This window comes from Colias philodice, chromosome 11 (genome assembly GCF_061535455.1).
Source record: "Colias philodice isolate Cphi_HAF_F1 chromosome 11, ilColPhil1 Martin Lab GWU primary, whole genome shotgun sequence".
Taxonomy (NCBI): domain Eukaryota; kingdom Metazoa; phylum Arthropoda; class Insecta; order Lepidoptera; family Pieridae; genus Colias; species Colias philodice.
Window position 1 is genome coordinate 3,524,306 of NC_143096.1, and position 22,416 is coordinate 3,546,721.

Below are 22,416 nucleotides of genomic sequence, written 5' to 3' on the forward strand. Positions count from 1 at the left end.
GAGGCATCTTGTTTTATTGTCACCATACATTTCATATACTATGTGAGGCGACTAAAAAGTTCACCTTAGATAGGTTGGTACCTATACGAAGATGCCATTGCATTGCAATCAAGCTGCTCGCCCAGCCCACCCCTGTCAAAATGTCCTTTACAGTTTAACTGTCTACCTTGATCGGTGGTAATAACTTTAGTACAACCGAAACGACAAATCCATCCTTCATAAACTGCTCTAGCTACCGACTCCGCAGTCATGTCCTTCACAGGGCAAATTTCAGGCCACCGCGTTAAAGATTTAAAATATATCTAATAATTATCCTTATACCTACAACCGAAGTCAATCAAACAAATCCCAAATCACTTAAATCAGCTCTTTAATTAGCCAATCCATGGTCCAGCCCAAGTCCAGCTTTTTTATTAAACATTCAAACGGCGTTATATTTTGACACGATATAAGTAACTAGCCGCTCCGCGCGGTTTCACCCCCGTGGCTCCACTCCTGTTGGTCGTAGCGTGATGATAGCCTATAGCCGTCCTCGACAAATGAGCTATCTAACACCGAAAGAATTTTTCAAATCGGACCAGTAGTTCCCGAGATTAGCGCGTTCAAACAAACAAACAAACTCTTCAGCTTTACAATATTAGTATAGATTAAATATGTGTAACTCATAAATAATCCTTTGCACTAAAATGCTTTGAACACAATATTATGTAATTTTTATTACAATATATTATTATTAAGTAAAACACGTTTAGAATTCTGACCTCTACAGGTATTAGAAAAAACATGTGAAACAAATTCAGGTCTTAACCTGAACAAAACTTTTTATTTATTTATTTATTTATTTAAAAAAGGCTTACCAACTAGATACATAATTTTTTGTTCAAACAATTCAATATTTACTTAAAATAAACATTAGTATTTACGTATCTAAATTACAGGTAGGCACCGCTTTAACAATTTTTCATAAAAATTAAATTATATCTAAATTGAAACCAAAAAGTAAGAACTTCAATTACAATTTGTTTAATGTTTTAACAATATGCTTTTTGAACGAGCTTAGTTTTGAAAAATAAATATCTGTGTTATGATCAACTGCAAATATTCTATTATATAATTTTAAAATAAGTTGTAACGGGGAGTTCGAACCATATTTATTTTTTGAAAATTTTGTGTACATAGGGCAAAAAGTACTTAGCCGACAATTATAGATAGGCACCGAGAGACCAATTTGCGACAACAGTGATGGACAGTCTATCTCATTGTTTAATAATTTATGTAGGCATGTTAGCTGTGACGCGCTTCTGCGCGCTTCCAAAGACTCCATTTTAAAAAAGTTTAGCTTTTCGCTATAATTTGTAAGAATATTGTTTTTGGTGATATAACTTAATCTATTAATAAATTTTTTCTGTACTGATTCAATACGAGTAATATATTTTTTATAGTAAGGACACCAGACAACTGAATTGTATTCAAGGTTGGACCTTACGAGAGAATTATAAAGTATTTTCATAGCGAGAGTAGATTTAAAATCCTGTGTATTACGAAAAATAAAACCTAGCATTTTAAAACTTTTGCGAACCACCAGATCTATATGTGTATCAAATCTGCATTCCTCATCCAATGTAATACCTAAGTCTTTAAGATTGTACTTTTGATTAATAGCAATATCATCAATTTTATAAGTTGTTTTGAATCTAACATGTTTTCTGGAAAGTTTTATAAAATTACATTTACTTCCATTCAATTGCATTAGGTTATTCTTACACCAGAGAGATACTCGATTTATATCATCCTGCAGTTTTTGTTGGTCTTGAGAGCAATTTACCTATCTGAAAAGTTTCAAGTCGTCCGCATAAACCTCATATTCAGATTCCAAGATAACATTTGTAATGTCGTTAATAAATAATGTAAACAATAATGGGCCTAGATGGGAGCCTTGGGGAACTCCAGATAACTGATAGTATTCTTTAGACTGATATCCGCTAAGCCTAACTGTTTGTGGTCTAAGGTATAAGTAAGACTGCAACCAGAGTAAAACCTGTTCTGAAAGACAAAAAGTGTCCCTAAGTTTTTTTATTAGCAGATGGTGATTCACTGTATCAAAGGCCTTACTGAAATCAGTGTAGATTGCGTCGACCTCATTACCGTTACTTATTTTTGTTATTACTGAGTTAGTGAAACTTAGCAAATTGGTAAGTGTCGAACGTTTTTTTGTGAAACCATGCTGGTTCACAGAAATAAGACTCTTGGTGTGCCACGATATGTAACCATAAACGAAAGACTCAAAAATTTTCGCGGGAATCGATAACAACGTAATAGGCCGATAATTTTTTACTTCACACTTATCCCCCTGTTTAAAAATTGGCACTATCAAACCTTTTTTCCAAAAAGTTGGAAATATTCCGCTGTTTAGAGATTTATTATAAATTATAGATAGAGGAACTGACAATTCCGTTGCACATCTTTTGTAAAATACCGTACTGATACCGTCATAACCCGAACCTTTATTAATATCGAGTAATTGTAATTTACGCTTGACCTCCCGTTCATTAATATTTATGTTTTTACGAGCACACATAGTTAAAGATGAAAGTACGTTTTGTGACGACAAGGATGACGATGATTGACTGTATACCGAAGAAAAATGTTCAACAAATAAGTTTGCTATTTTTTTAGTATAATAATAATCTACCTACGTGTAGGTAAGTAATATTTTCGTTTGAAATGTGAAATGGTTTTATTTGAAACTACATAATTCATAATGTACCTTAATTATTTTTATTTTTAACTCTAATAATTATTATTTTAATCGCTTGAGAATTATTTCTGAATCGCCAAGCAAACGTGAATTACAAAATATTTATCTGAAAAAAATACTTTGTTGCGAAGTGGATGTTAACAATTATCTCAAGTAATTAATTGTATCTTATCTTAGGTTCAAGTGTTATAAACACTGAATAAGTATTACTGAGGTTCTAATTAGGCATTGTGCATAATGTTTAAATATTAAACATCTTGTCAGCACTCTGCAAACGATTAATAATAATTTGTATATCTTTACATTGTTGAAAACGAGTTCGGAAGTGTAGGTAGGTATGTAAGTAAATGCTAATGAGGCATTAGAATAATTATTTATTACAAAAGAATGACTATGAACACTATAATATTCCTATCATACAAAATCTATTGTTATTATAAAACCCATCAAGATTTACTTATTTTTTCCGTTGCTTGAGTGTTTTTTTTTTTACTTATTCCATGGTTACAAGATGTCATTACAAAATAAAAAAAAATGCGGGTTGCACTCCGGGAGTGCCGGCAGAAGTGAAAACTTGATTATTAACGTTGAGCATGTTTGATATCCATCCGTCTTACGCTTTTTTGATCAGGTCACGTGTCCTGAAGCGAGTTTAAGATTTTATACCGCTAAAGAAGTTTTCACTTCAAAAATCTTATACATAGATAACTTGCGGCCAATTTTATATACGCAAGATATCGCTTAATCCACATTATGTATTAGTTCTTCCTCCGCTCCTTCGCTCCTTCATAAAAGAAAAAAAAGGGTAATAAATGAAAAACAGTTATAACGTCGTATTATTTATTCCCGTCTGCGTCCCAGCCGCCCGCTACAGTCGCGAGCGGCGTGTTTCTTTACGTACACGTAATAACGCTACTTTTACCAAATTTTCGAAATACTGATATTATCTGAGGACCGTGGGCCCCGCAACACAAACATACCGCGGGGGTCAACGTGAGAGGCTAACTTGTATATCTATAAACATCTATCGATACAATCATTATAAACATACACAAACCATAAAAGTAAACGCTATTTACAATATCATCTTTATATTTATAAATAGTTATCTTTTCGTTTATTGCTCTATAACATTTATATAGCATTTAACCAATTGTTTTAATACATTTTTATAATTATATTTAAGACAAATCAGAATGAGTAAGGTGAGAATTGTGGTATGAAAAAATAACATCTTTGGCACGATCTGTCATTTCTATTGAATTTACAATAGTTGTAGAATAAGAGAATTTAACAGAATTAACGTAAAGTGGCTTTCTTAGAAGTAAGGCTGTTAAGTACAACACGAAACTGGTATATAAGAAAAACAATTTTATCTAATTCTGAAAAAATATATCGAATTCATCTATCTATGAAATAAATATTTTACCTACAGTACAATTAGACTTGAATAATTCAAATCCAACAATTCACTGGACTAAAAAAACATATCACCAGTTCATCTTGAAACTAATTGACCAATAAACACGAAAGAGCACAGAGCAATCTGTGAAACATCTAATACTTACATTGCAACAGAACAACAGAAGTGAGAACAATGAAATACTACCGTCGTCCACAACATATAAACATATCTACAAATGCCAAGTGACCTCTCAGGTGACCGCGCTAAAGCCAACCGAAGCCGCCGTCACTACGCACTACTGTCGCGCGGCTACGCGCCGTCGAGCGACACTTCAAGTCTTTAACACTATGTTACTCTATTTGGTTGGTGCTATCGGATTCTGAGGACCAAATAATAATAATAAAAGTGAAAACTTGATTATTAACGTTCAGTATGTTTGATATTTTGGAATGGTATCCGTCTTACGCATGGAATATAAGGACTAAAAAAAAATCCGTCTTACGCTTTTTCGATCAGGCCACGTGTCCTGACGCGAGTTTAAGATTTTATACCCAACGCCGCTAAAGTTTTCACTTCAATATACGGGCATTTCTTCGCAACTCAACATCAAGCGCTTATTTTGCGTGAGAGAGGGAGGTGGGGGGAAACCAGCTAAAACTGAAACCACCCGAGCTCCTCCATGAAGCCAAGCAGCTTGTGAGGGCTGCCGAAAGCTTCTGAGGACCACTTTGTAACTAACTTCAGTGATAATTCAGACGAATTTGTCATTTGACGCTAAAACTTCAATGAACTTGAAAAAATGTAGAGTCGAAGCTTCACGATCGTTTTCAAACTCATTTTGTGACCAACTTATATAACGATTTAAAACTGCTCCAAAAAAAAGTCTAGTCAAAGTCTCACGATCGATTTTTTTCTTGTTTATAACGTAGGTGTTATAGTTACCTGATTTTTTTGTCATAATTTAAAATATTAAATTATAAGTGTTAATAAACATCATGTATTCGTTTACACCACGGAGACCATGTGCGTCATTTGTAAGCTTTTTATGCTCAAATCTGATATGATCTTAGGTATTAAATGTTAATTTTATTTGTTTATTCTTGTTAACAAATATAAAAGAAGTAGGATTGATAATAATTATGTAATACGGGCTATCTATGAATATGCTTTTAAGTCATGCATATTAAATTATAATAATAATTTAGATAGATATAGCAAGTGGACCTATTAAGATTCCGACAGCACCAACTTAAGCGTACCACGTGAAATAAATTCAATGTTCGGTAACAATATTAATAGCTTTGTCTAATATTAGTAACAAGTATGTATAGTGAACAGTTAAAAGCTATCAATTTTCATATATTAAGCTAATAAATGCATTATTTTTTTTTATTTTATTATATAATGAATATGGCAATACAATCTACTTCACGTGGTTCCGTTTTAACTCACGAAGGCGATATCATTGAGATTAATACATTTCATCGTCAGATTCTATAAAAATTTCAAAATCATATTGTCTTCGCTTTCAACCTCTAAGGCAAACCTCAAACACACAACGAACCAAATTCCAATAGTTGCGAAACTGCTTCTTTGTACTTTTATTCACTGTTTGTTTGGCAGGGCCTTAAGACATGACGTCGTAAATTATGAGAATCCGTACATGAATTCCAAAGTTTTCTTACTTAATATAATATTTCGTATTCGTTGATAAGCACGTAGTATACAACGTCTAAAACCGACTAAATCAGAAGACATCAAGAGCGTAACAGTTAAATAAATACAAAACATTGTAACAAAATGTATAGCAAATATAGGAATTCATGAACAGACTTACATTTATATAAAAGGCGAGGTTCCAACGCAACTTCTAGTATATCACAAATGAGAAAAAGGGTAAAATGGTAAAGTATCAAAAACCTTGTGTCCCATTTCAGTCGTGTTCTTTGTGCAACTCTATATTATAAAAAACAGTAACAAAACTTCGTCTTGAAGTGTTGCTCAAAAGCATCGAGTAACCAAAGAGCCTCCGACAGACATATAAATAAGTGTATTAATGTAATAATATGTGTAACTATTTAAAATGGACCAATCATGGCAGTGAGATTTTAATCAGTGCTGTCATTGGTCGATTTCCATCACTCTTATATGTCTAGCAGACGCTAGTTATAAGAATAGAGATATTATTTGCGAATTTCAAATTATCCTATCAATAAATACATTTATCTAATTCTCTTTAACAGACAGATAATAAACGTTTAACAATATTTTGAATTTATCAATATAATATGAATATTTAAAAGTCCTACAGCAATATCAATTCGGAGAACATTATTAATTATTTCATCGAAGAACTGTAAATAAATATCAGCATTTTATTTATTGTGTCGTTGAAATTAGTCATTTTCAATTCGCAAATACGATCCCAGATCTCGAGATTGCGACCGATCTTTAAAGGAAGAATCCGTTCCTTCACAGAATTAGCGACTCGTAAAAATGCTTCACTAACACTATTTTACTTTAATATATAGTTATATGTATAATAGTTATTAATTTATTAATAATGAACAAGGAATATTTGGAATATTTTAAACTTTCGTAACAGTCGTGCCTCTAGACCCATAAACGTGACGCGATCGCTCGTCCTACGATGGCCGCCCACCGCGACCTCTACGAGCTACTCTGATATGGCCTCAGTCTCTAGACATTCCGACTTCGTCCTGTACACTCCCTGCCTGCCTACTGACTTGTGTCCACTGTCGACGACGGAGTTCGACGAAGTGTTCGTGTCGCATTCCAGTGTAGTGTTGCTACTCGTGTCGAGGGTGCACGCAAGTCTCTGATATGTGGGATGGGGTGTGCGGCGGGCCGGCCGCCGGTGCGGGACCGGAGCGGGCCCGCATTCGATACGTACTCAATTATATACAATGTACAATACATCACCGTCGCCGCGAGGGCGGCCGGCGGCTCGCTCGCGTCTCGAACGCTCTCACATAATGTACACCATAACTCGCTATATATAACAAATTCGCGAACGCGCCCGCTCGAGACGACGCAGCGTCCGGCGGAATCGTAGCACTCTTTCGATTCTTTAAAAAAATTGACTAGGAAAACGTTCAATTCGCCGGGAGCCCTACGCGTGCGCGGACGAGGAGAATATGTCGGCGGCGCGCCAGGCCTCCGCCTCCTCCTCGGCGTCGTACTGCTGCAGGAACGGGTTGGTGGAGCTGTAGCGCGGCGAGTTCAGCGTCACCGCCAGCCCGGCCGACGTGCCCGGGATGGCGCTGCGCGGCGACTCGCGCGACCCGTCCCGGGAACCGTCCCGCGACCCGTCCCGGGACGACTCCCGGGGCGTCAGGTCCCTGGGAGTACCGCGCGGCGAGTCCCTGGGCGACGCGCGAGGCGACGCTCGAGGCGAGTTCCTGGGGGACGACGACGGCGCCCGCTCCGGCTGGCGCAGGATCGACGACACGGAGCCGCCGTGCTTGATGGTGTCGGCCGGGCTGTGGCTGCCCGAGCTGCTACTGGCCGAACCGGGAGACGAGACCGTCACTTGCCGGGAGCGAGGCGGAGCGGGCAGAGGGCCGCGTAGAGGCGACTGCGGACGATATTGGCCGGCCCTGACTGATGAGAGAACCTGGAACCGAAAGGTCGACGTTATCCCGTTGATGATGTGCAGCGATTGTAGGATTTTTATTACGTATCTATTAAAATATAACGAAAAATGCCTCTACTTGTACTCAATAGGGATATAACCAAAAAGTATCACGCCAAACAAAAAAAAATCAGAAGTTTCATTGAATGGAGTGTTTTAAAAAACGTAAACGTTAAAACATATCATACTATAAGTATCCTCATTACCTAGCACGCAATTAGCTTTAATAGTAAATTTTATGAGGCAGGAAAAAATACTATAGTAGTTAAGCTAGCATTAAGTTGTAAACTTATTTAACAATGGGTTGCGTATTTTTATTTTTAACACAGATAAACCATTTTAGATGGCAGTTATATCATAATCGTTACGACGACGGCAATTTTTGTCTTTGCATTATTAATGTAGTACATATTAAGCTTCGTCGACGCGATAACCGAGTAAATTATGAGCACAATTATCTGAACCGCCTTCAAAAAGAGTTTACCTTAACCTAATGTTTTTCATATTAAATGCTGCTCTAAACTTGTTTTACGTCAGTGTGTCTTGCAACTATGTCTACTACTACATGCCATAGGGATTTGAAATACTGCACACTTACTTAAACCTGTCGACAACACATTATTTTGGTTTTGAAAGAAGGCCTGCGCATACTGACGTGAAACCCCAGAGGTCCAGCTAAACTATTAGAGATAGAGAGTTGCTGCGTAAATAAAACGTGATGGGAAACTCAGATAGTTTAAGGAAAATCGTTTTTCACTTGACAGAAACACAGCCACTCGTAAAATTTGGCGGTTAGCCACGCACAACAAAACAGTCAGTGTTATCTTCCGAATCAATTTATTACCCGAAAAATTTCCTCCGCTGTGCCATTGTTTTGTGTAATTTTGAGAGCCTGCTTAGGCATGCTGTGGTACGCAGCTAAACGCAATATAATAGCAAAATTAACATTAACTTTACCTAACTTTATTAATAATAAATAATAACTTTATTAAAGTATATTTCATGCACAGCATTCAAGATTTTTTTCATCAAGCTTGCAAATAACGTATCGTTCTATTTCCTCATAGGTTTACTGTTTCTATGGAATCATCCTGCCATGTAAATGCTCTATTTTGGAAACTTCTCGTTTACCTATATCTAAAGGAAAACATATTAATATGTTGATAAGGGCTAATGATGAAATGTTTTCATGCATATTCTTTTATATATTTTCATACTTTGATATCTCAGTTTGAAAGAGGTGGCACGATTTGAAATGAAAAAATAATGGAATGAGAGCGAATAATTACATGAATCGAAACTCAGTATGAGTAGCAAATAATAAAATTATTAATTAGTACATAATTCGAGTTTTTCTTTTCAAAAATGTCTCATTTTCTATGTTATGGAAATTCGACCTACGTTTCTTTCTCTTACTTAATATTTGAAATTTATTTATACAGCAGATCCGGCTCGGGGTATTATATCCAGATATAAGTATATTAAAATATTAATTACAACAGGATTCAGCACACATTAAGACTGTGATTAAGTCATAAGTAAAATATTTTATAAACTCTTACTCAAAATATGAATTCCTGAATTACCTACCTAATCATAAAGTATATCATTTAAACACAAATCTCTCACGTAAAGGAATAATTGATAATTAATTGATAAACGAATCGGCGTACTGTCCATAAACGTAAAGTATTTTTAATAACCGAGGTTCGAGTTAGAGTCTGAATGAAAATATACCTTATTGCGATAACCATAAAGTCCATTTTAATATAGCCAATGATCTGACATATATTTCAGAAAAGTTCTAATGAATACGCTACTGCACATAGGTAAAGATAAAGCCTATCATGACATTATCAATCAACACAAGGAGCTTTTTCAAATTAGAGTTTGAATGAAAATATACGTTACTAAACATACAAATAAAATCAATTTTAACATAACCGAAAACATATACGAAACATATTTGAGTAAAAGCTCAAATGAATTACTGCACATACAAATAAAGTCTATTATCACATAACCAATCAAACACAAGGCACATTTTCATATTAGAGTTCAAATGAAAACATACCTTACGACACATACACATAAACTCATTTTTAACATAAGCAATGATAAGTCACATTTGTGTAAAAGTTCAAATGAAAAGAAGCCTTACGACACATACAAATAAAGACTATTATCCCATAATACGTACATGTGCGGGCGGCGAGCGGTCTGCCGCGGGCCGAGCCGAGTGAGCTGGCTGCGGAGATGCTGCTGATGCTGCCGCTGGAGGCCGATATGGACTGACTGAGGGCGGAACTCGGCCTATCGGGGTGGATATAAATTGTGTTATGTATGTCGGGTTGTATGATAATAGAAAGTAATAGTAAATGTACTTTATTAATGTAACAATTGTAAATTAGTAATTAACAGAAAGGATTGTATATGATGCCGTGTAAAATGTAAATCAAAGATGTCTTCCCGAATAACAGTGTTGCCAGGTAGCTTTGTAAGTTGCACAGATTATAAATGTCCAAATTATGTCGCCAACAAATTGTATTCTTTAGAAAGGATACAGGTTTGTAAAGGTCGAAAAAGGAGAATGAAAATAATTGATCGACGTATAGGAACTCGCGTCCGTTGCCTTTTTTGGTGCCTGACTGAAGCGAGTTTGAATCCCGCAATGAGACCTACTTTTTCAAATTCTTTAAATGTTTTAATAGTTATAACTTAAATTAAATTTTTATAAAAATAAAAACTTATAAAGATGTCTGAGATTTAATTATTATTAAATATTATATATAATAATATTATTAAACTAAAAAATATTAAAATCATCCGTATTGATACGTACCTGGGGGGAGGGTGGCTGAGGCCACTTGCGACGCACTGGCTCTGCTGCCACGCGGCCCGAGTGCTGGCTCGCCGCGCCGAACTGTCTACAAACATACATGCGTTAAGGTGTTGCTTTACACGTGCCTTCAGACCGCCCAAATCGAATCAATTCCGACCGATTTCCCCCTGTTACCTTGAAACTTAAAGCCGATGAGAGATTTTGTTATAATAACGTTAGACGTGGTGTCCATTGTGATTTGTGACGTCAACGTCGATAGGTAAATTTGGAAAAATCTGAAACCAGCAGTACTAATTATTGAGAAATTTGGAATAAGAATTACTGTTTTATTTTTACCTCTTCAAGTAGCTATCTTAAAAATAATGCCAATATCTTTTTTTTAAGTACCAAATTTGATTACACACATGAATTAACACAAACACAATAGATGATGACATTACCTGAACGCTTCGGCGCCGGCCAGATCTGCAGCAGACACTGCAGAACATGTATCGGTCGCTGGTAATCCATTTCAGACGGTGGTTGTGACTGTAGCATCAATGGAGGAGCTAAAGCCACCGCCAAATGCTGTGGGGACATTTTGTTTCTATCTTGTGCGGCGACCACCAGCGCTAAATGGTCGAGAAGGAAGACTAGCGTCGCTCTAGCTGCTCGCGGTAAGCATTCTACTATCGACGCCATTAGTCTGGCATTCCCTTCTTTGTCGTCTGGTAGACAGACTCCTGGAAAAAAAAGAGAATATTAAAGTTGATTTCAAAATGTATTAGAATAGAAATTAGGAAGTAATAAAATAGAAATAGAAATGAGATATATTAATTCATTTATAAATAATATGTATTATCGCACTTTTGTAGATTTTGTAAAAACAAACTTATTGAAATTTTTTAAGAATGAAATTTTTATGAATGCTTTGAAATAAGGAACTCGTCATTTACCTAGAGCATCCAATGTCATTTGGAATAAACAACGGCTGAACAGCGGCTGTGGTAGTTCTCGTAAATAGTCTTTCAACACTCCGGTGATCACATTTATATCGGGAACAGAGTCTGGGGTTAATTCGACGCCACGAGCGTTGCGTTCAAACGCCTCTCGGAGGATTCGCTTCTTTGCCGCGGATCCGCAAAGACGGTATAGGCCTGGAAAGGAAAAATATAAGTTGAATTAATAGTGAGTTGAGTTTATTTTTATAAAAATACAAGTATTCAGATGGTTTCCGGATCGAACAATAGCGATGGATGTTTTATAGGGATACTTTCAAGTTACGATACTAAGCCTAAATGTTTACCAATAATTTCCTCGACACACCGTCTCACTATAAACGGTACTAGTGCGTGGTTCGACCACACTTATAGTTTTAAGCTTTTTTGATACGATTGGTTTTGAAACGATTTGAGCTCAGATACTTGGATGATATATTTACCAATAATATCCAATCCGCGTCGCTCAATCTCCTCCACACATCTCCTCACTATCAATGGTACGGGGGGAGCATGACTCGGCCGCACTTCCCTCGCTATAACTTGGTCGAGTTCTGCACCGAACAGTGGGGGTGGGGAGAGGCGCGGGGGGGCGGGGCGGCGGCGGAACAGTTCGTGAGGTTCCGTGTGACGGACACGCACGTACAGCGTGCCGCGGGGTTCCATCTGTGTGATTGGGAATGTTATTTGGTATTGATTTACAAAAACAATTGAAGATAATAATAAATAGTTAAGTATAGTATAAATCAAGATTGAGAAGGTTGAGTTTTAGAAAATTGAGATATAAAGATTTCAAATCGTTACGGTTTTTAAATTTCTTTCCATTTTTTAAATTCTGTTAATTTCCCTAATACGGTATTTACTCATGATCTGAAAACGTTTTATCTAAACATTTATCAACTAAAATTTATTAATTTTTGCAAGTATTTCAAATTGCTAAATCTATAACATTTTGAATGCTACATTACCCTAATAGCCAACTGATGCGACGCAGAACGCGACAAAAGATCTGGCAATGTAACAGCCCCGCGGTAGCACAGCTTGTGTCTGTGCTGCGGGTCCCACGAGTACACTAGCACGTCTAGCTGTCGGTTGTCCACTAGTTCTAGCTCGAAGGACTCGTCCCAGTCGAATTGGAGTTCGCCTGTGCGTACCTAGAATAGAAGTAGCATGTAATTTTTCATAGCAATATAAAATTTGCGACAAATAGCTTGCAATTCAGACCAGATTGTGGAAAAATTTGTCACCTTAGTCAAAGAATTTATTGTTCAATTGACAAATTTTATAAAAGGAAGGTAGGAAGATATAGAGTTTCTTGCCGACTCTTCTCTGAATGTTTCTTCTTGTCTACTGTTTGAATCAATGGTAAATAATAATTTTACATTACGACGATTTCAAATTCAAAAGTCTTGAATAAAGGAATGTTTGAGAATGAAAAAGTAAAGATTTGATTAATAATTCATGTTAGCATTTTTTTAACGAATAACTTACCACAGTCCGAGCTTTATGCACTCTATCGCATTCCAGCACACAGTACAAATCCCGGGGTGCCACCGGGGGCTGTGGCGGGGCCAATGGACCCGACGGGGGTGATCCCGGGGACGAACCCGAGGGGGCCGGTCTAAGCCCCCGCCCCGCTAGTAAATGCACCCACAGCATCCCGGACACGCCCCCCGCCAGCCGGGATAGTCCCGTCATAGATGTGGACAGACCCCCCGCGCCTGGCTTCTCTATCTTGTACTTTAAGAACTCTGGAAGAACACGTTTGAATGAACCACCGAAAAATATATTATGTACATAATAAAACACATAATGCAAAATTGTCACGTAATAAGTGACGAAAAAGGCTCTTAATCTAAATTTAACTACATTAAATTATAAATATTTAAAATGTATTTGCTGAATGTATTTTTAAATTCAAGCTCTATTTTTATATTAAAGCAATTATAGTGTTATCTATACTATAAGCTAAAATTAATTCTATCGCCATACCATTAGGGTTAATATCCAAATGACGTTGATGTCTAGATCCCGGTGTAGGAACCGGGCTAGGGTTAGGGCACGAGAACTTTGAACCTAGCTCGAGCAATTGTCTCACACGACGTGCTGAAGGAGAACCACTGGCTGTAGGTCCTGTAACGGTATAAATGTCTTAAAATTTGTAAGAGATAAAAATAGGGTTTGAATTTTCATATTACGAAGAAACTATGCTAGTTAAAGAATGTGTATAATAGAAATAGATTGTTCTTTTCCATAGCGTGAAAATGCAATGACTGGCTATTTTTATTGACAATTTAAATAACTTAGCTGTAAAAAGACCAGTTGACATTAAATTAAACTTCACTGTGCTTACTCCATTGTATTAATAACCTTACAAGGTGATTTTTTTTTCTAACTTTTATGTATAATCTCGACAATTACTATTAGTAAATAAAAATAGTGTGTCATGGATACTCTTCTTTTCGATTAGATAGAAAAAATAGTACTAACCAAGTTGTTGAGAAGACAATGAACGTGCAGGCAAATGTCGCGGGCGTTCAATTCGACGACCAGCCAAACCAAGTGTAGAACCAAAGCGACTGCCTGTTTCCATCTGTGAAATGATCAAGGTGTTAAAAAAACCACCAAAGTTTATTTAAAATTTTAAGGAACAAAATGTATCTAATACAATGGAAAACAGAAATTGGGTAACATAAATAAAGTTAATTAAAATACAATGATTACATCTTGTTGACGTGATGTATAAAATGAATTTAAAACAATGGAAAATAATACAGACAGACCAGTATCGACAAGAAATTCGCTATCTTGGGCAAGATATGTGATTAACAAATTAAAGCACAAATATCAAATCATACTAACACATTACACTTACATTTTTAAGTGCATCATGAATATTCTCAGCCGAGTAATGCGTCGGCAGTCTTGGGCGCAGACTCTCATAGAGCGCACTAGTAGACGGTGCACGGGAGAGCCACGCGCGGTACTCGTCTGATGTGAACACTGACGGTGAGGACGGGAGACGACCTGAATTTGTTAGTACATAATATGCAAAGAGAATGGGGGATTTTCTTCAATGGCTTACTAGTGTAAATGAAAAGGTTGTGGCAAATATGGTGTATGTGATTAGACCAAAAACATGACTGATTTTAGGGCTATTAAAAGCTGTTATCGCTATACAGTTCATGGTGTCAAATCTAGATAGAAGTGTTTTTATTGATAGCTTTATCGTAGACTCTCATAGAGCGTGCTAGTAGAGGGAGCGTGGGAGAGCCACGCGCGATACTCGTCTGATGTGAACACTGACGGTGAGGTCGGGAGGCGACCTGAATTTGTTAGTATATAATCCATACTAATATTATAAATGCGAAAGTAACTCTGTCTGTCTGTCTGTTACTCAATCACGCCTGAACTACTGAACCAATTTGCATGAAATTTGGTATAGATATATTTTGATACCCGAGAAAGGACATAGGATAGGTTTTATCCCGGAAATCCTACGGGAACGGGTTTTTCTCTGAAAACGCGGGCGAAGCCGCGGGCGGAAAGCTAGTATGTAATATATAATATGTAATGTGAGTAGGGGGGATTCTCTTGAAAGTCTTACTAGTGTAAATGAAAAGGTTTTCTAAAAATAAGTAAGTGTGATTAGAAGATATGGCAGATTTTAGTATGATTAAGGACGGGAAACGACCCGAATTTATAAGTATATTCAAAGTGTATGGATTTTTTTAATCACCGTGTTTTTTTTTATATCCTAATACTGGTGTTGATAAAAAAGTCGTGGAAATCTAACACTATCCATGATCATAATATCAAAAAACATTTGTTTTTTTTTAGATTTTAGCAACATTAAAAACTTTTATCGATATTCACTTTGTGTTCTTAGGAAAATTCATTTTTGTGTTTACCTCTGGAAGAACGAAGATCCAGACGTGAAGATAGAGGTTCGGGTTCATCTTGAAGTACACTACCGGCTCGTCTGGACAATCCCAATCTATAAAGAATATAACGTTATTAATTAGATACCCAAAGTTCTACACTCTCTATTAAAACTTCCTCACCTTTGGCCAGTTCCTCTGACGTCTCTCGGCAAGGAATTAAACTTAGAGCTTATATCCCTTCCTAATGTACTGCTTCTATATCCACTCAAGCCAGAATAGTACGGAGTCCGTGTAGGAGCCGTAGCTTCTGTATCCGACGAGTAATCTAAGCTTCGATTTCTTCTCGTCGTACCAAATTTACTTCCATATGACGATAATCCAAGGCCAGTAGTTCCATATCCACCGCCGAGAGTTGAACTCAATCCAGATCCGGTTAAGCCAGTGCCTAAGCCAGAACTTAGGCCAGTTCCAACTAAACTCGAGCCAGTGAGGCCGCTTAGGCCAGTTGATGACAATCCTGAAGGAAGACCTGGTCCTAAGCCAGACCCAGACAATCCTGTTCCTGTTAAACCTGAACCAGGCATTCCAGGCACTTGCATTCCAACTCCACCATAGCGTTGATATCTCGATAACGTAGATGCTGTAACAAAAACATCAATTGATGTTAGGATAATTTATGCAAAATAAAGGAAATAAACTTATAGTTTATTTGAACTTATTAGTTTTATACATTTAAATGAATTCGAAACCACGTCTTTTATCGTTCAGTGGCACTAAGACAAATTAAAAAAATATATTTATCAGATATCTGGTACAATAATAATATTGACATGATTTTAAAAGAGCAACTATGGAGTTTCTTGCCGATTCTTCTCCATAGATACTGCTTTCCGAATCGGTGGTAAATGTTAAAAATACTTATGTAATGACGATTCGAAAGTGCTACTAAATAGTAGTCTAATTGAATAAATGAATGTTTGAGTTTGAGTTTGAAATAGTTATTAAATAGATAACACAATATTTACCACCAGGAGGTCCAGTAGCACCAGATGCTTTCAAACTAGAACGCAACAAAGAATGTCTGCCGAAATCTGAATGCGTTTCAGCGCGTGGAAGTTGTTGTTCAGATCCTGATCGCGGTACTCTTCCTCCAAATCGGGTACTAAAACAAAAATAACATGTAATTAATGCTTAAAATAACATAGTAATTAATGCTCAAAAAACTATTTAAAAGAAACAAGAAAATTAAACTTATTTTACTCTTTACGACTTCGAAAACTTATACCAAACATATTTTCAGTTCATTGCTAATACTTTTTAATAATAAAATAAAGACTATTTGATTTTTTTCAAAATAGGTAGTACATAAATAAAAAAAAAGTATAAATCTTTACGTACCTTGCACCATCCGAGGGATAAAACGAATGAACCTTCTCAGCTAAGCTTTCCAATGTATTGGGGTAGGACCTTTCATACGGCACAAAGTGGGTCGCTGTTGACTTCGGTTGTTCTGTTATCACCGGCGGTGGCGGTCGATAACTGTTAATAGATTACAATATATTGAAGGACAATAAATAAATTGATAATATTTCTGTGTAACAAATATCAGCGCTGCTTTTGTGCAGCATTTTGCTGAGGCTGTCTCCGTTTGCCTAATTGTAAGATATTTTATAATGTGTTTGGCTGTGTTATTTCTTTTCTTTCTTTCTTTCTTTCTTTCAAATAGACATAACAAGATTCTTATGATAACCTAATTCGAAGTGTCTGATAGTGAATCTACAATAAGTTCGTATCCTGTTGTATTTATGAAAATATTAAATGAATCAATATCAAGAGTCTTATTTTACAATCTCAGTATTAATTCAGTCCTCAAATTCATAGAAATAAAAATCACTCTAAGACTTCTTACATAATATAAATTTTCCTCAAACGTTGAACTCGAATAATATGCATATCTGACTTTGTCTTCAATTCTACGAGTTAATTCTTATTTAATTAATTATAGAACATGTGGCTTACAGACAAGCCAAAGCGCCACAATGCTATACAGTACAAACAATTATTATAAACATTACAATAATTATACACGATAAAAAACAAGAACAATTTATTATTAAATCTTACCTCCAAGTAGAATGATCAGAAGGTGGTCTAGAATTGTAATATAAGTCCAACGGCGTGGAATCAGGTGATAATGCTCCAAGTTGTAAGCGACTTCTTTCTTCCCGACCATCACCGACCGGTCGTACGCCCCCTGAAGGCCCAGATGATCGGAGTGTTCCATGCCTGAGAAACAATTAGTAAATAACTAGTGGTCCGCCCCGGCTTCGCCCGTGGTACCTACATGTTTAAACTATCCTATCTCTCAAGTTGGATCGAACTACACATGGTGTGCGAATTTTATTATAATCGGTTAAGTGGTTTAGGAGTCCATTGAGGACAAACATTGTGACACGAGATTTATATAGTATACTAGCGATCCGCCCCGGCTTCGCCCGTGGTACATGTTTACGTTTTCTCTGCATAAGAACCATCCTCGTACTTCAAGGAATATAATAAAAAAAGAATTATCGAAATCAGTTCAGCCGTTCTCGAGTTATGCGCTTACCAACACATTTTGCGATTCATTTTTATACATAAGAAGATTAAGATATACCTAGATATACGTGCAATAAACATTTGTATAAAAGAAAAAAAAACATGAATATGTCTGGAACTATGTGAAATTAACATTTGTATCTAAAGTGAGAAAAGGAGTATATTTTGTATGATATCAACATCTATAATATAGCAAGTGAGGAAATTACAGTGGAATGCGGAAACAAGGTAGCTGATAAACTCATTTTAACTACTAGGAATGTACCGTGACCGGGTCGTCAAAATAGTTCTTAGTATAACTTTGCCAAATAGTTTTACAAGTACCTCGGAGAATACCAAAATTGTTTGATAAAGATGTAGGTACATCTTTATCAAACAATTTTGGTATTCTCCGTACTACTACATTTTATAATGTGATTAAATATACTAAGTAGGTACTTAGGTATATTTAATCACATTATAAAATGAAATCCATAATTATAGTGATATAAAATTTCTAACATTTTTCGTTTTTTTTAACCATTCATACAAAAAAAAGACGGGTTGCACTCCGGGAGTGCCGGCAGAAGTGAAAACTAGATTATTAACGTTGAGCATGTTTGATATTTTGGAATGGTATCCGTCTTACGTGTCCTGACGCGAGTTTAAGATTTTATACCCATTACAGAAAAAGTGCTCAACGCCGCTAAAGAAGTTTTACTTCAAAAATATTAAATAATTAAAACCGAACTTTTATACTTACTGCGAATAAAGTCCATCGACTCTATCCCGATCTCTGTCATCATCATCCCGACAGTCTCTTTTCAACACCACAACTGGTGGAGGTTTGTGCTCTGATCGAGGAAGAGATGGTGATCCTGGTCCTGATTTACCTGGATATGTGCCAAAATTTATATTTTATTGGCAGTTCTTTTATATTTGAGGAAAGTTTGATTTGGAAAAGGAAATTCAATGGGCGGATAACATACAGAGCAAGCAGCCTCGCGAAGCTCCTTATTAGGCGGGAGTGAGTGCCGCGGGACCACATCTACTTCGGTGTTCCGATCAAATTTTTGTACGCATATACGTGTATATTATAATACATGCATGCTAGATAGCTTTAATTGTATAAATGTAGATATAGGGATTTATTCAATTTAGATTATCATGTAAGCGACTTTTACAAAACCACATTTCTGCAAGAACAATCTTGCTGATTGCACAAACTATGTTAATGTGTATCCTGGTTAGAACAATTAAATAAAAGGCTTGTTGAAATAAATATGAAAGGAATTATTCATTTGAAAATATTGCAATAACAGTGTGTTACTAATTTGAAACTAAACGAAACATGTTTTAATTTTGCGGCCTCGTTTTCATTTCACTGCACTGAACAAAAATGTTACAGTTCTAATATAGAGTATAGCATATATAAACATGTGTTTATGCTGTAGTTTTAATGTAAGCTTATAATTATTTTGCTATTTTTAACTTTGAAATCTACTGAGTCCCAAATTTTGGTTAACAGGTATTGGATCTTTAAGCCGAAAAAACGCATTAATCGTTATATGTCACAATATCGTTATTTCCACAATAATATTTAAGTAAAAAACACAATATATTTCATGGAGGACAACGAAAAACAAACAAAAAGGATCAACATAAATCTAAAAAAAGCTTGTATGGAAAAGTCCTATACCTAAAAGTCACAATTAGTTCATACCTTTCCTTTGTCGAGTGCAAAGCAGGAGCCGCCTGGGTATCGACATGATGATAACAACATCATCCAGCGACATTCGCCTAACATCCACCAGGTTGACCGCCAGGATCTCGTCTCCCACTTTCAGACACCCGCTGTTGTATACCGCAGACTCTAAAGCTATTCGCGATATGAACACTCCGTCTGTTCTGGTGCCCCCGTCCCCTTCCCGAATGTATAGCCCTAAAGTTTGTCCTGGTCGCTTTACGATTTCAACCAGTTGTACTATGTGGCGTCCATCCTGTGGACATTTTATAAGTTAGGTATTTTCCAACAATAAATTCGAAATAGACTTTAAGAATTGTTTGGCTGAAGGTGTTTCCTACACACGACTTCAATATGGTCAAACGTCTACTTAAACTACAAAATAGGTGATTGAGAGACATTATAGGACATTATTGCTATCAAATGCTAGATCAAACCGATCAAACCGCAGAGACATCAATTAGATTGCATAACATTGGCTGGATGTACGAGCTGTGAGTGCGCATCCTAACAATTCTAGGCTAGATTGGATTCGCATTCCTATTATCTAGGCCAAGCCAAACAATGGATCTGTCTGGTGAGAGCTCTTTCATCGAGATCAGTACTAGGTTACGAGGAAAGTATTCAGGTCAACAAAGAGGGCGAAATTACCTGTTTTTAAAGGGAATTAGAATATGTAAATATCGATGAATAAATTCCCTTTCCACGCGCCTCTTTGAGGAGGTAATAAATGGTTATATAAGACGGGAGGATATATTTGAAGAAGAAAATTGAGGTGTAATCCTTTGTGAAGTATGAAGGCTTTCTTAATTTATGTTTGGCAGTTTTATTTCTGAGCACGCAGGTATTGTTATTAAAATATGCAAGCTCTAAACTTTTTAATCACAATATTTAGTGGTCCGTTGTAATAACATCTTCTAAAAGTATAAATATTACTGGTAGAGTGGATTTTAATGAAAAATCGGCTGACATAGTGGAAAAGTACCTTAACGCGGAAAGCTTCCATGTAGGTATAAAGCTTGAACTGCTAACTGTATGCTTGTTACTTCTCCTTTATTTTCCACAACAGCGTCTAAATATGAAGTTTAATTATCTAAATATTTTGTAGTGTACATTTTATTGACATACCTGCAAGGAGAAAAACTTCTTGGCGGCTTCAATGTTGTTTCGTCCAACTTGTCTCAGCTCAAGGATCCGAACAATCATCTCACCGCGGCGCTCCACCGCCTACAAACAAAAAAGGATTAAATATTTTACTTAAATAAATTACTAATATGTCTTATACAATATTAGTATCTAATCTAAATAAGTAACTATCGAACTAATATTATTATAAATGCGAAAGTAACTCTGTCTGTCTGTCTGTATCATCCTCACGTTTCAACCAGTGAACTTTGGATAAAATAGGGATTAAGATAATAACTGATAAAAATTTTAAAACTCAAAAATATTATACCAGACGGAGCTGAGACGAACAGCTAGTTTCAAATATAAAAAATATGTGTGATTTAAACCGTGAATTTATTTTATTTCTTATTTATTTTTTGAGCTCTTTTAAATTACCTACTCATAGCTGTTAAAAAAGTGTTCACCTTATTTTAATTATAGAGAAAGAAAGTAACTCATTACTCAATCGTAAATAATTTAAAACTAAGAGTGTATTAAACATTTAAGCAAGAAATCCTTACCTCGAGCGCCGCGGCCGTCGTTGCGTCGTGATCGTTTTCAACCATCTCAATCTGCCTGAATATTTCATTGCTAACGCCCGATACCTGCCAATGGATTAAACGCTTTAATGGGAGAATTCACTTGCCTATAATATACCAGTTTATAGATAATTTTCTCTTGTATTGGCCGATTTACAAATAGGTATACGAAATAGAAGTATAGTGGCAAATTTGTCGGAAATTGATTTGTTGTCTTCCAGAAAATAATACCTACTAAATAATCTTAGCTCCAACTGTGAGGTACTGGAAGTAAATCGATCAAATGCGTCTACATACACGTACCTATTACATTACACCTAATACCACATATTGGTGTATCTATTGTATTTCATTTTCTTTAGCAAAGCTGATCAATCGAAAGAAGCAAGAGCAATCAATGTCTATTCACGTTTTAGAGATGCCTGCAGTATGCCTCGCATTGTACTTTTCTACATGCGTTATTTTAATTAACAAATCAGATCAATCAAAAGAGCAAACTTCTAAAGTCACCATTATACATACTTTTCTATTACATACCTTCCTAAAATCTGGCTGCAGCACGCAGGGCGGCGCATGGTTGTTGCGCGCCGGCTGCAGCGGACCGGCTGGAGCGCGGCCCGGCGACGCCGTGAGGTCCGGCGCCGCTCGCCCATTCTCCTGCACAATATTATATAGATTAAGATTTAAGTATAGAGGATCTAAGTAAAGGAGAGTATTGTATACAGTACTAGGTTCAATAGCTTTGGCTGGGTTGAGGTTAGGCGCAAGTCGATGCGAATGTAAAATAACGACTGTATTAAGCGCCAGGTGACAGTAGTGCTTAATTCGGCCGGGCCAAGTAAGTATACTTATGAAGTAATAAACCTAT

At 36.3% G+C, this 22,416-nt stretch overlaps 1 protein-coding gene across 3 annotated transcripts; it reads right to left on the reverse strand.

Moving 5' to 3' along the window:
- Positions 1–3,581: 3,581 nt before the first annotated feature.
- RhoGAP100F (Rho GTPase activating protein at 100F) lies at positions 3,582–22,190 on the reverse strand. Of its 3 annotated transcripts, none has more exons than XM_089700541.1 (21): positions 22,086–22,190; positions 21,531–21,614; positions 20,971–21,069; positions 19,822–20,098; positions 18,862–18,991; positions 17,646–17,807; positions 16,920–17,060; positions 16,547–16,683; positions 15,702–16,161; positions 15,549–15,634; positions 14,513–14,640; positions 14,128–14,230; positions 13,630–13,770; positions 13,129–13,388; positions 12,606–12,791; positions 12,081–12,303; positions 11,596–11,796; positions 11,101–11,382; positions 10,661–10,741; positions 10,019–10,131; positions 3,582–7,800 (listed from the first exon to the last, which is right to left on the reverse strand). In XM_089700541.1, the coding sequence occupies exons 2-21, from the start codon at positions 21,573–21,575 to the stop codon at positions 7,297–7,299; spliced, it is 3,759 nt and encodes a 1,252-aa protein (XP_089556667.1). In that variant the 5' UTR covers positions 21,576–21,614; positions 22,086–22,190; the 3' UTR covers positions 3,582–7,296. The 3 variants fall into 3 exon arrangements, with proteins under 3 accessions (XP_089556667.1, XP_089556666.1, XP_089556668.1); XM_089700540.1 differs by having other exon boundaries at positions 14,513–14,664; XM_089700542.1 differs by having other exon boundaries at positions 7,549–7,800; positions 10,661–10,745; positions 14,513–14,664.
- Positions 22,191–22,416: the final 226 nt, after the last annotated feature.